We start from the raw sequence: 15,708 nt of genomic DNA on the forward strand, positions 1-15,708 counted from the left end.
GAATATACAAATGGAAAGAAGTCGAGGTGACCAGACCTTTTTTAAGTATTTCACTATATAATTCTTTATACATAAAAACTTCATTTAACTATTCATTCAAAATCTTTAAAAATATTGTTTTTTTGACAATCCCTTAAATGTTTGTGCATTTCATACCCCATTCCATCTATATTTACTTGTCCTCGCAAAATCAAAAGTTGTAGACAAACTTTAGAAAAAAGAAAAACGGAGTGCACAACAGTCTAGATAGCCAAAGCCTTAACGCAATTTTAATAATTCCACATACAAACAGCGTTTTCGCTACTAAGAAAGTGTAGCTTCATCAGAGGCAAACAAACACAGAAAAAAGGCGCCAAACAGAATTTATACTAGTGGCAGCCTGAATTAAAATCAGCTGGTAAATGTTACATCACTTCCTTGCACAAATAAAATATCAACAAACACATATTTTTAAAGCTGATTAAGCTAAGGACTACAACATCTTAACCTTCCATCAGGCACAAGTTAATAAAAATGCTATTTAAGCATATAAAACATTAATATATATAATTTTAATGTATATAAATAAAAAACTTTTCTTAAAAAATTTTTTTAACTTTAATTTTAATTTTAAAATGCACATTTTAAATTCATTAACTATACCAATTTTAGATTTATATATAACTGAAAGATATATGTATACACAGGTCAACCTGTATATCAAATCTGTTCTTTAACTCAACTCTATGCAATAATTATAAAATCAATATAATAAAAACAGTGTAGTAAAATAAAAACAAACTATTTATAAGCATGACTTATCAACGGAGGTAGGATCTATATTTCAAGACCGGGGCAATATTGCAGCTTTCATTTAAGCCCGGTATATTAAAGGCATCCAATTTAAGCTGCCATTGCAATTCCAAAATTTCCAATAGTAAAGAAATAGGACCTCCCCTGATGGATTTATGTTTACAATCAATACCCATGAATACAAAATTATGCCCTTGGTTAGAGACAACATGCTTGGCAAGAGCATTCTCACATTTATTATTTCTGATTGCATATATATGCTGGTATATGCGCTCTCTGAATTTTCTATCCGTTTTTCCGACATAAAAAGCCGGGCAACAGACACAGAGAGCGACATATATAACAGATTTAGTATTGCAATCAATTCTACTGTTTATCCAATATTTTTTGTTTCCAATAATAAATGAACTCCCAGTTCGCAAAACATGGCACCAGTTACACATCCCACAGGTGAAACATCCTTTTGTTTTATGGAAAGCTTGTGCTGGTGCTTTTGTTTGCAACAATTCCTTAATGTTGTGACCTCTCCTAAATGTAAACTTTGGTTTATCACCAAGTTTTTCAACCAAGAAGGAGTTATTAGTAATAAAATACCAGTTTTTAACAACAATATCTGATATTTCTTTGGAATTCAAAGTAAAAACAGTAGAAAAAGACAAAGAAAAGTCCCTTCTAGGTTCCTCAATACGTGTAACAGGAAGCAAAACTGAATTTGCCCCTTCAATTGATATATCTTGTTGACTACAATTGACAGGTCCTTTATCAAGGATTAGGGGGGACAATATTCCATTCCTTCTTTTATTGGAAACTTCTGAGATCATTTCATCAATAACTAAGGGTGGATAACCCCTATCTAGAAAAAATTCCCTAAGTAACACACACTCTTCCTCGAACCCTTTTAATTCACTACACATCCTAACTGCCCTAATTAATTGCCCTTTAATGATGGCTTTTTTCAATTTATATGGGTGGGCACTTGTGTAGTGTAGGAATGAGTTAATGTAAGTTTTCTTACGGAAAATAGATGAAATGAACCTATTATTCCCAATATCTTTCTTCAGTTTGACATCCAAGTAGTCTATCTCATAAGTGTCAAACTTGAAAGTAAACCTTAGGAATGTTGTTGTACTATTGAAGTATTCTATCAAAAGCCGTGCCTCTTCTTCGTTGCCCTTGAACAGAATAAAAATGTCATCAAGGAACCTTGTGTAAAAAAATATCCTATTTTTACATAATGGATTGTTTAGAACAAATTTCCTCTCCCAGTGTGCCATGAACAAGTTGGCAACAATGGCTCCACAGGGAGACCCCATGGCGACACCCTGTTTCTGGATAAAAAATTCTTTACCAAAAACAAAAAAATTTGAGGACAAGACTATATCTAATAGTTCTGTAATATTATTGATAACTTCTCTTGGAGCTTTTAATTCAGACAGTAGCAGCTCCAGCCACTCTATAGCCTCCAAATGAGGTATAGAAGTGTATAAGTCGACAACGTCAACTGTAACAAAGTTATACTCGCTGTCAAAAGGTAGATTATTAATACTTTCTAAAAAGCTCCATGAGTCCTTACAAATACTTGGGATGTATTCCAAGTATTTGTTTAATATGGAATCAATGTATTTAGCTGATGGATAAGAGATGGAAGACCTTCCATCTACTAATGCCCTCATAGGTGGATCCCCAAGATTCTTATGAATCTTGGGTATCCCAAACATAACTGGTGTTCTTGGTTGAGTGATGTTAATGTACTCATAGGTCTCAAGGTCTATCCTCCCCTCAATAAAGAGGTCCCTAAAATACCCCTTGATCCTATGAATGCTAGTATTCATCTCGTTAAGTGATGAATGATTGTATGCAGGTGTGTCCAAAACCTGAGACATTTTTTCATTATATAAATCGTGTTCAAAGACAACCAAACCCCCACCTTTGTCAGGTTTCATGACCCTAACAGAGGATTCCTTAAGTTGGTTTAAAGCCTGCAATTGCTCTTTTGTTATGTTGAAAATGCTTTTGCTAACCCCTTTGGTATTATGTAAGTGCCTGATATCTAATTCGCAGGCATTTTCAAAAATACGCAAACCTACGTGTAAAGGGGGGTTAAAAATACTCGGAAGTTTTATAGCTACTCTTTCTTCATCATTAGAGTTGTTAAACAGCAGCTTTAGATTGAGCTTCCTAACAAAGCACTTCAAGTCAATAAGTACTTTAACCACATCAAAATGTCTCGATGGGACAAAATTATAACCTAGGGAAAGTAACTCAATTAACTCAGGTTCTAAAGTCAATGATGAGAAATTATAAATAGTGAAGTCACCTTTTTTGTTCTTAACGATACAAGGGCAATTAATAGTTCCTAAAGGTATTGGTTCAACTATTATTTCTTCCAATTCCTGTTCTTCTACATAACAAAAGAGCAATTGCAGGCTTTAAACCAACTTAAGGAATCCTCTGTTAGGGTCATGAAACCTGACAAAGGTGGGGGTTTGGTTGTCTTTGAACACGATTTATATAATGAAAAAATGTCTCAGGTTTTGGACACACCTGCATACAATCATTCATCACTTAACGAGATGAATACTAGCATTCATAGGATCAAGGGGTATTTTAGGGACCTCTTTATTGAGGGGAGGATAGACCTTGAGACCTATGAGTACATTAACATCACTCAACCAAGAACACCAGTTATGTTTAGATACCCAAGATTCATAAGAATCTTGGGGATCCACCTATGAGGGCATTAGTAGATGGAAGGTCTTCCATCTCTTATCCATCAGCTAAATACATTGATTCCATATTAAACAAATACTTGGAATACATCTCAAGTATTTGTAAGGACTCATGGAGCTTTTTAGAAAGTATTAATAATCTACCTTTTGACAGCGAGTATAACTTTGTTACAGTTGACGTTGTCGACTTATACACTTCTATACCTCATTTGGAGGCTATAGAGTGGCTGGAGCTGCTACTGTCTGAATTAAAAGCTCCAAGAGAAGTTATCAATAATATTACAGAACTATTAGATATAGTCTTGTCCTCAAATTTTTTTGTTTTTGGTAAAGAATTTTTTATCCAGAAACAGGGTGTCGCCATGGGGTCTCCCTGTGGAGCCATTGTTGCCAACTTGTTCATGGCACACTGGGAGAGGAAATTTGTTCTAAACAATCCATTATGTAAAAATAGGATATTTTTATACAAGGTTCCTTGATGACATTTTTATTCTGTTCAAGGGCAACGAAGAAGAGGCACGGCTTTTGATAGAATACTTCAATAGTACAACAACATTCCTAAGGTTTACTTTCAAGTTTGACACTTATGAGATAGACTACTTGGATGTCAAACTGAAGAAAGATATTGGGAATAATAGGTTCATTTCATCTATTTTCCGTAAGAAAACTTACATTAACTCATTCCTACACTACACAAGTGCCCACCCATATAAATTGAAAAAAAGCCATCATTAAAGGGCAATTAATTAGGGCAGTTAGGATGTGTAGTGAATTAAAAGGGTTCGAGGAAGAGTGTGTGTTACTTAGGGAATTTTTTCTAGATAGGGGTTATCCACCCTTAGTTATTGATGAAATGATCTCAGAAGTTTCCAATAAAAGAAGGAATGGAATATTGTCCCCTAATCCTTGATAAAGGACCTGTCAATTGTAGTCAACAAGATATATCAATTGAAGGCAAATTCAGTTTTGCTTCCTGTTACACGTATTGAGGAACCTAGAAGGGACTTTTCTTTGTCTTTTTCTACTGTTTTTACTTTGAATTCCAAAGAAATATCAGATATTGTTGTTAAAAACTGGTATTTTATTACTAATAACTCCTTCTTGGTTGAAAAACTTGGTGATAAACCAAAGTTTACATTTAGGAGAGGTCACAACATTAAGGAATTGTTGCAAACAAAAGCACCAGCACAAGCTTTCCATAAAACAAAAGGATGTTTCACCTGTGGGATGTGTAACTGGTGCCATGTTTTGCGAACTGGGAGTTCATTTATTATTGGAAACAAAAAATATTGGATAAACAGTAGAATTGATTGCAATACTAAATCTGTTATATATGTCGCCTCTGTGTCTGTTGCCCGGCTTTTATGTCGGAAAACGGATAGAAAATTCAGAGAGCGCATATACCAGCATATATATGCAATCAGAAATAATAAATGTGAGAATGCTCTTGCCAAGCATGTTGTCTCTAACCAAGGGCATAATTTTGTATTCATGGGTATTGATTGTAAACATAAATCCATCAGGGGAGGTCCTATTTCTTTACTATTGGAAATTTTGGAATTGCAATGGCAGCTTAAATTGGATGCCTTTAATATACCGGGCTTAAATGAAAGCTGCAATATTGCCCCGGTCTTGAAATATAGATCCTACCTCCGTTGATAAGTCATGCTTATAAATAGTTTGTTTTTATTTTACTACACTGTTTTTATTATATTGATTTTATAATTATTGCATAGAGTTGAGTTAAAGAACAGATTTGATATACAGGGTGACCTGTGTATACATATATCTTTCAGTTATATATAAATCTAAAATTGGTATAGTTAATGAATTTAAAATGTGCATTTTAAAAATTAAAGTTAAAAAAATTTTTTTAAGAAAAGTTTTTTTATTTATATATATCAAAATTATATATATTAAGGTTTTATATGCTTAAATAGCATTTTTATTAACTTGTGCCTGATGGAAGGTTAAGATGTTGTAGTCCTTAGCTTAATCAGCTTTAAAAATATGTGTTTGTTGATATTTTATTTGTGCAAGGAAGTGATGTAACATTTACCAGCTGATTTTAATTCAGGCTGCCACTAGTATAAATTCTGTTTGGCGCCTTTTTTCTGTGTTTGTTTGCCTCTGATGAAGCTACACTTTCTTAGTAGCGAAAACGCTGTTTGTATGTGGAATTATTAAAATTGCGTTAAGGCTTTGGCTATCTAGACTGTTGTGCACTCCGTTTTTCTTTTTTCTAATATTTACTTGTCCTAATAGTTTATCTAGCTTATTTAAAGAAATCTCCTTTTTCCAACTTTTTATTTCCTTTTTTTCTGTTAACTTTTTTTACTTTCCATGCTTTTTTCGCTATATTCTTTTTTCTTTAAACATTTTTGTACATATTGTACTACATTATTCATAATCTTTTTCTGAGTGCTTTTTATTTTTCCTTTTACATTTTTATTTTCTCTCATTGCATTACCATCTTCCTTTACTAATCTGCTTAAGTAACATGATACTTCTCTTTTTCCTTTTCCTCTCTGCTCACATCATATTGCCATTGTAAAAAACACTTTTTATATTTTTTCTTAAATATTATCCACCATTCAGACCATTTTTATAAAATGTTCTCATAGTAATATAATCTTTCCATAACTGTTTTACTAATCTTTTTTCTTCTTCATTCCATGCTTTAACATTTATCCTTTAATTATTTTGCCTATTTTTATATATTCATTGTTTTCCTTTATCTATAGCTATATTGCAAGATGATCAGAAAATCCTGTTTCAGCTACTTTCCCCTTCTCCTATAGCTAAATCTTCTGCTACTGTAAAATAATCAATTTCAGTTCTATACACATCCCTTTTGTAAGTCCATGATTTTTTGTCCAAAAGTTTTAACTTACCACATCTTATAACTTCTAACATTTTTCTTATATCATTTCTTTTCTTTTTATGCTTGCCTCTTAAATCACAAATAAAGTCTCCTATTCATAGGTTTAGGTTTAGGTTCATGAAAAGAGACATTGAATAGCTCTCTGATCATGTAGCCCAGGCGGGTATGACCCTGACCCTGAGTAGTATCCTGCCCTCACCAAGAATGATACCACAGTATAAAGAAAAAAATTATCAATTTCAACAATTGGCTAAGCTTCTGGTGTCATTCAAAGGGGATCCAGTGTCTGTCAGCCTGGGACAACATGCTCGACAAGCCTCGTTGCTTTGCAAGAGACGGCTTGCACCTGTCACCCCTAGGCTTTTGAATACTGGCCAAGGCTCTTGCTGCCCTCATAGTGCCTTTTTTAGGCAAGGCTCAAAAGTCAAACCCACCTCTGTAAACAGCACAAATAAAAAAAATGAGGGTTATGCTACTCGACGCTAGGAGTTTAAATCTCAAAATGCATATGCTCGAAGCACTCCTCAGTATGGAAAACATAAACATCTGTACAGTAACTGAAACCTGGTTCAAGGCTCCACAGAGCACCCCAGCACTACCAGGCTACAGCTCATACCACACATTTCAACCACAGAACATGGACCGAAACACAAAAGGAGGGGGTGTATCCATATTCATCAAGGATACCTTCATCTCCAGGTTAGTGGCGCAGCATGATACCGCCGAGATCATCCATGTGCAACTAACATCAGGCAAATCTGCAATGCAAATTGTGGCCTCCTACAGATCACCCTCCATGACCCAGGACCACCACTCCGCCTTTCTGGAGATACTTGAAAACATGAAGGTCCTACCAAACACCCTGATATTGGGTGATTTCAATTACCCTACCGTTAACTGGGAAAACTACTCAAGTACAAACTGCCAGGTCCAGCGCTTCCTGGAATTTATCAACTCAAATGCCCTGGATCAGCTGGTAAACTCCCCTAACAGAGGTGAAAACATATTGGACCTGGTCATCACCAACATGGCGACAGGTGTTCCACACCGGAAGTCAACCCATCACTGGTTAGATCAGACCATAAACTAATCACTCTGGATGTCCACACCACACCACCAGCTCCAACCAAGGAAACCACAGTGAAAAACTTCTCTATAGCAAACTTTACCTTACTCAAGACAGAGGTGGTAAGTTTCACAGCCCCCACGCTAAAGGATAACAGTGTCCAAGATGCAGGAACCTTTACAAATGTACTCTATGAGCAACTACAAGGATGCATGAATCATGCCATCCCTAGTAAAACCAAGACTCACTCCCCTAAGAGAAGGAAACCAATCTGGTGGACCCCTGCCATAAGCAAGCTATACAATAGAAAGTGGAAACTAGTTCAGAAAAAAAGCAAATCCCAAGTAGGAAAAACATACCTGATCAGTATCAGTAAGAAACTAAGGTCCCTCATAAAATCCTCCAAGGCTAACTTTGAAAGAAAAATAGCCAAGGATTCAAAAGATAACCACAAAGCCTTCTTTAGCTATGTCAAGAATCTAAGTGGCAACTCACAGATATGCTCTGAGCTAGTGCAAATTAGCACAAAATATACTGAACCCACTGATATTGCCAACATCCTGGCAGATAGATTCAGTGCAAACTTAACCCCCCTGTCACCCCCAAAAGGGCCCACAACAATACCGGAAAAGGGTAGTGTCCCAAAAATCACAGACACACAGGTGAAAACAGCCCTTTCAAAAGCCAAAAGCACAGCATCAGTGGGGCCAGATGGTGTCCCAGGCTGCGTCTTGCATGAACTACAGAATGAACTAACCCCCCACCTAAACACACTGTTCAACCTCAGCCTCTCCACAGGCTACATGCCCATAGAATGGTGCACAGCAACGGTTATTCTGCTCCACAAAGGAGGGGTCACAACTGACCCTGGTAACTATTGCCCCATAAGCCTGACTAGCCTGGTCTGCAAGGCTGTGGAGGGCATCATCATGGAACTCATTAACAAAGACATTGGGGACCTCCAAACACTTGACCCAACCCAGTTCGACAGATCATGCCTACTAAACCTGGTTGACTTCTTCGAGACAGTTACCAAGGTCATAGATGAGGGGAAGGTAGTTCACACAGCCTACCTTGACCTCACCAAGGCTTTTGACACAATTCCCCAATCAGAAATTATAGAAAAACTCACCAACCTGAACATAAACCCCTACGTGACGACATGGGTTGCCAACTGGCTTACAGACAGAACTCACACGGTAGGAATAGCGGGCTCCAGGTCTGACTCTAAACCAGTCAGAAGTGGTGTCCCATAAGGCTCGGTCCTATGATCCCTACTGTTCGGCATATACTTCTCAGAAGTACAGGCAAACACAGGAGGACTATGGCTAACCAAATTCGCTGATGACTGCAAACTGGGAGCCATAATTGACTCTCCGGCTGACAAGGACATTATCCAAAAGGGCCTTAATGAGATGGACACCTGGTGTCAAAGTCATGGTCTCAAGCTAAATGCCAAAAAATGCATGGTCATCCCATTTGGGAAAAACAAAACACCCATGAATTACCACATAGGTGGCAGCCCCCTTAATACAGAAGAGGTAATAAGAGATCTGGGGACCCAGGTAGATAGTAATCTCTCCTTTGACAATCATATTGCCAAAGTAGTTAGGACATCCTTCTATGTAGCCCATCTAATTACTAAAGGGGTTCACATCTAGAAATAAAGAGGTTATAGTCCTCTACTCGTCACTCATCAGACCCATCATAGAGTACAATGCCCCATTTGGGATGTACCTCACAAGACACTTCCAACAGCTGGAAAAACCACAAAAGTACCTCACCAAGAGAATTACTAGCCTCAAACATATGCCCTATGCAGCCCGAATGGAAAAACTCCAGCTGTACTCAGTCGCATATTGCTTACTCAGAGGTGATCTCTGCCTGACTTACAAAGCCATGTCCAACTCAGAACTGATGGACATGCTCCACCTAAAGAAATCCAAGTCACTGCGAGCCACTCGCTAGTGAGCTAAACCTCGCCACAACAATAAATAGAACATGCTGGAGGGATAGATTCCTGTCATAGAGACTCTCCATGCTTTGGAACAAAATTCCTAACTACATTAGGCAGAGCCCCTCACTTACACTCTTCAAGAGAAACTTGACGAGTGGATGGGTAACAGAAAATACACCCCTGGGATCACTTCATTGGCTCTTCTTGACAGAGGCTCAGTTAATTAATCAATGGGCGGCGAAAGCTAGGCTTATAAATGCCCTCAAGCAGATAGGCTAGTACCTACCTATGAACCTATGAACCTATAGGTTGGTGCCAGGCTATTGGCCCTAGGGCCTATACAAGCCTAGCCATAACAATTGCCTGGCTAATTCTTCCCAGAATATTTATATTATAATATTCATATTTATCACTAAGCAGTCTAAAATCTGATGAAATAAGCTTTCCCTTCCTTTACAGTTAGTATAAGCATATATTCTAATTCTATATACTTGTTTTTCCATTTGAAATCTATAATGGTTACTATTCCTATTTTTGCTAAAGATACATATAATGTCTTTACCATATTTCTATAGAATATAGCTATTCCAGAACATCTCTTATCTTCCAAATCCCAGATTATCTTTCCTTCCATAGTTTCTCTGTTTGTAATCTTTCTTTGTTTGTTAAAAAATATTGTCGTCCAATATAATTACATCTACAGCACATCTTGTGTTTTTTAATATAATTACATCTACATCACATGTATTACACCACTCCAAACTCTGTATTTTTTACAATATTCTTAATATTATTCACATTTTCAGAACGCACTCTAAATTTTTCATTTTCCCTTTTTCTTGGATTCATGGTTTCATAAGTTTATAGCTATTTACTAGGCTAGTTTTCTTAACAGGCCCTTCTAAGCCTAGCCAATTCCCCCCAAACACTGTACCTTGTGTCTATGAGTCAAATCTTTAACCAATATACCAACCCCCCCTATCATTAGCAGACGCACGCGCGCGCTCTCTCTCTCTCTCTCTGTATATATATATATATATATATATATATATATATATATATATATATATATATATATACACATATTCTTTTTCATCCATTTTATTTCTCTTATTCTTTTGTATTTATCCTTTAAATTTTCTTTTTCTCTCTTTTACCCTTTTACCACCAGAATTCTTTTTTTCTTTTACTTCCTCCAGTCTATGTCTTTTTCATCACTTATTTCAGAACCTCCTCTTATGTCCGCTACTATTCTTATCATCTAATTTTCTTCTGTTTCTATTGCTTCTAAATTGTCTACTCTTTGTTAATTTTCTTCACTGTCTTTCTTTTTTCATTACTCTTATTTTTATTTTGGAAATCCATCCATAAATGTCCAATTGTTGTTACATTAAATACATTTTAATTCACAAAAAAGTACATGCTTTGGGTTTTCCACAATATTTTATGGCACCCCTAGTCCCCTCCACATTTATCATGCTTGGTATATGTATATATTTTTTTCTCTTTCTATTTTTAACACAATATTACAATCCCATCTAAAAGTCCATATACCCCTTTTATCATAAACATTTGCAGTGTCCAGTACTTCTTTACATAAAGTTTTCAAATGTCCTTTCAAAGTCTCTTTTTCCGCTTATGTTCTAAATTGTACATTATTTTTCTTTTTTGTTTCCATGTTAAATGTTTTTATCACTCATTAATTGTTGCAGTGATCTCATCAGAGAAAATAACTCATCTCCCACAAATGCTTCTGTCCCTGCTTCCAGAGGGATGAAAGAAACACTGGATGCAGGACTTCCTCAATATGTTCCTTTCTCTCCTGACAGTATCCCCAGTCAAGGTTAGCATTTATCCATTCAAGAGAAGTCCAGCATAGGATGCTTCTCCCCCACTCCCCAAGTCCTCAAATGATTTGCTGGAACCTATTCAGGACATGTAGGCCATTACAACTTTAGTGAAGTCACAAACAATACAACAGTATTTAAATTTTATAATTTTAATGAAGAAACACAATGCAAGCATCCAGGAAATGTATTTACATTTTGTCCATAACATATGGATATATTTGACCTCTTATTTCTTCACAAAACCAATAACTCTGTAAACATTCATACTAGGGACCTAAATTTATACCAACAAAAATAAACAGAACTCACTGAAGTGATAGGTTCCTAACTCAGTGTATTCCTAACTTATGGAATAAATTACCACTACAGTTTAAGTAAGTACTAATTTGCATAACTTTGACTAGTCTTGATGATTAGATAGGTAGACATAAATTTACACCACAGTTATCATGCGCAGCCCTGCTAGATTTGGGAGACAGACACTATAAATACTCTTAAAGGGTGAGAAGAACTTTTAAGGAGGTCTCCTTAAAGTTGTATATAGTTAGGCCTCTTATGGTCCCTGTGATCACTTGCCTAGTATTGCTCCTATGTTACTGTTATATAATAATATATTTACTATAGTGGTTGTTGGTTGTTAATATTTATATAACATAAACACACACACACACACACACACACACGCGCGCGCACGCACACATAGAGCAAATGCAATACTTGTACATGTGCAATCACTGTAATGTCTGTATACTCACCACTCATTGTTTGTATGTCACTGTGTTGTAATGGTATAAAACAGCCATGACAATAAATACAATTGTGATATTAGAACTATAGAGTAAATAGATTAAGTGTGAATTGTATTAAATATATATGCTGCACTGGATTTTATATTATCTTGTGTCAAAACAAGTGCGTTTGTAATATGTAGACAAATGTTTTAATACTTTCTGTTTAAAACTAGTGACATTTTTAATTTGTCAGATGTCCCTCTCCCCACACATCCAGCTGACATTGCCTGAAAGAGCTATTTCTTTATATTGATGGCTTGCTTTACCACTGGTCTCTAGCAGCAGGTCCAGAGGTTATCACCAAAGCAGCCTATAACTGCCTGTCAGCCGCAGCTTCTTTTTCCTTGCTGCTACCTCGCCTACTAGGTTTTGAACAGGGTCCATTCAGAGTCCATTTTCATGGTTTCTCAGGTATATGGGGAAATTATTTCTATACCTCTCATCTGTCCCTAATTTTGTAGAATGTGTCTGGATTTTTCTCATATCTTCCCCTGTCCCTTATAAAATTTTAGATTTTTTGACAAATCATTGCAGATTATATATAGTGACACAATAATGCCAGACAGTTCATATTTTTTATTGTTCTGAAAATGTCCTTGATTTGGAACCTTTGTCCCCATTATTTTTGGCAAAAAAAAGTTGAGAGTTGTGGCTTTTCCCGAGGATTAAATTTAACTCATCCTATATAGAAGCATCTCCTAGGCATTCCCTTCATTACATGTTTGTATTTTAGTACATTTATTTATTTACTTATTTATTTTGACTCCTATATGATTTTTAAAGATATACTTTTTCATTTAAATGCATTTTACTTTTGAAAAGTTGGATTCCTACTTACTCAGTCCTAGTTGATGATGAATGTGTGGGTTCTACAAAGCAAAAAGGTACCCAATGCCAACAACTTCTCTTTCATGAAACTGCCATTCATAATCACTGACTATTGACATATTGTAATGACAATTTATGTTTCATGATTGCTGCTGCATAAAAAAAACTAACAATATTTTCTTCTCTTTCAGGAACCTTCTGCATCATTTCACTGTGTACCTGTGTGGCAGGGATTAACTTTGAGCTCTCTCGCTATCCACGATACCTCTACGGCCTTCCTGATGACATAAGTCACGGATATGGCTGGTCCATGTTCTGTGCTTGGGGTGGCCTGGGTCTAACCCTCATCTCTGGATTCTTCTGCACATTGGCCCCTTCTGTTCAACCTGTTCCCAGGACTGGATGCCCAAAATCTAGGCCTGAAAATGGAACCGTTTGCTAAGAATTACTAAAGGGAAATAAAGCTTGGCTGTTTTGTCCTGACAGGCTTGCTGAAATCTAAAATAACAGATTTTTACCTATGAAAAAAATGGTGATAAGTGTCAATTAAAATCACGCAAGCAGAAACAATGTATGCTATACCAGCCAAGGGTGCTTTGTGTATGCATTTAAAACTCCACAGAAAGTACTAAGTAATGGAACGCTTACTGTAAGTAGTCTGTAATGAAGAGTGAGTTAAAATAAATCAGGAATCCTTACCTTGGAACCACATGATTGCATATATATATATATATATATATATATATATATATATATATATATATATATATATATATATATTCAATGAACAAAGATGAATAATGGAATCTGAAATGTACTTTCACTGCTTTATACTGAAACTAGTCTTGGAAGAAAACCAATCCACTTCAAGTAACATACTTTCTATTTTCTTCAAGATGCCTTACATTCAGGCCTATGACGAAGTAAAATGTGTAATATAAGTGGAATAAACATTTGAAGTTACAATGTAGTCTTATCGTATCACTGTATTTATTGTTCAGTCCAGAGTGGGAGAACAAGACCCACTGATGTCTAAATGTGAAACAGCCTGTGGATAATGATATAGTTATGTTCTGGAGGAGCCCTTTCAGTTCAGTACACTGTACATATCTTTTCTGGAAACATACAAACTCTTAAACCATCTGCTGAAGTGACATAGAAAAACGTCTGTCTGGCAAGCCAAGAAAACCAGAAAAATGAATGTGGAAATAAACACTAGAAATTATATAGTTCTTGAGAACTTGAATACTCTTTCTGTACAGTAATACCAAATAATCATTATTTGTGTGGCTATAAAGCTCTGCTTCGATCATCATCTCTTTCTAGACTGAAAGAGAACTATAAATATTGTATTTAATATATTCATTTGAAGACACAGAATGATATACATCTACCATAAACAATGTACCATACTGTTGTGAAAACATGAGAGCCATAATGTCTCATCTTCATGTAAAGGTCAGTAAAAATGACTAGTTAAACCAGCCAGTCAGTGAATATGACTACTTAGACCAGTAGCTCTTTGGATAAGATGCTAGCAGGGCATGTTGTAGAAGGATGCTTTTACTTACAGGTATCAGTGGCACAGTCAGCGGGGCCTCCTTTCCTAGGAGGTTCAAACCTGCTGCTTTACACACCATACTGTTGCATTCATGTTAGTTCACACAACCTTCTAATGGATTAATTGCCTTCCTATGTCCTCATCCTATACCCCAAACCAAAAATATGGTTTTGCCATTCTAAGCATGTTTGAATGAGTCATTGCATTACGCAGAAATATGTCAGAAAAGGCAGTCTGCTTAGGACAACGGAGAGAACCAAAGCACTTGCCAAATGAAAAATCTTAATCCTTCCATGAATACTGCCAGTATTGTTCTAGTGTTCTCCTTTGTTCTCCTTTATATTGGTAAGTGCTTTTTTCCTTAGAATACATTTTGTTATTGAAATCTGTCCATCAAACATTCATATCATCTGACAAGATTGTGACTGGTATACTTAGGCCCTAGTGCTAAAATGGTATTACTTTTGTTAAGAATAATGAAGTTCAGATGTTCAGAGGTATGGTTTTGTTTCCTGGTCTGATGTCAGTTCTACCTAGAAGACAGAGGTGAAGCTGGCATGCATCAGAATGCATTTTACTCACTGGTTTGCACAAATAGTCAGAAAATTGAGAGTAAAGAATGCCAAATATTTGTTCTAAAGCTAGGAAATGTTCCTGAGATGTGTATTGTTTTAGTTGTAAATAGAAATATCTGTTAGCAAAATCCTGCATTTTGATGGATGTGTATCAAGTCTCAACAGATATTAATTCAGGTCATGCTGAAGATTCTGAGAGCAGGGAAGCCTATGTAAAATTTTGTAGATACGAAATTACATCATGCTTAACTTTCCCTGATTTTGCAGAATGTGTTTTATTTTTGCCCAGTAGCTCATATTTTTTCTAGTAAATTACTGAGGATTACAGTCAGTCAATAATGCCAGCCATTACAGTTTAACACTTACTATTGTTCAGAAAATACATGCTGATGCAAAATGTGTTGTCCTGTTAACTTTTTAGGTGAGTTAGAGTAATATTTAAACAAAATGTCCCTGATTTTTGTCTTTGTCCCCTCATTTTTTTTTTTGGTTTGTCCCTGATTCTTAAGGAGAGAAGTTAAGAATTATGTTATGGGCATTTTCAGATCTGAATTTCAATATTCATTAGATTTGTATTATTGGCATAAATTTCAGACATTCTGCATTTACTTTGCTTTTGATCTTGTCACATAAGGTAGAGTTAACCTCCACCTCTGAAAAATGGATTATTTTTAT

The 15,708-nt window shown here is 35.9% G+C and overlaps 1 protein-coding gene across 1 annotated transcript in view; it reads left to right on the top strand.

Moving 5' to 3' along the window:
• TMEM178B (transmembrane protein 178B) overlaps positions 1-13,602 on the top strand; it is a 311,456-nt gene extending 297,854 nt beyond the window's left edge. The window contains exon 3 of the mRNA XM_044087283.1: positions 13,089-13,602. Coding sequence (XP_043943218.1) covers positions 13,089-13,339 — 251 coding nt within the window. The 3' untranslated portion in view covers positions 13,340-13,602. The remainder of the gene's footprint in view (positions 1-13,088) is intronic.
• Positions 13,603-15,708: the final 2,106 nt, after the last annotated feature.

This window comes from Protopterus annectens, chromosome 11.part0 (genome assembly GCF_019279795.1).
Source record: "Protopterus annectens isolate FY-2018-M chromosome 11.part0, PAN1.0, whole genome shotgun sequence".
Taxonomy (NCBI): Eukaryota; Metazoa; Chordata; order Ceratodontiformes; family Protopteridae; genus Protopterus; species Protopterus annectens.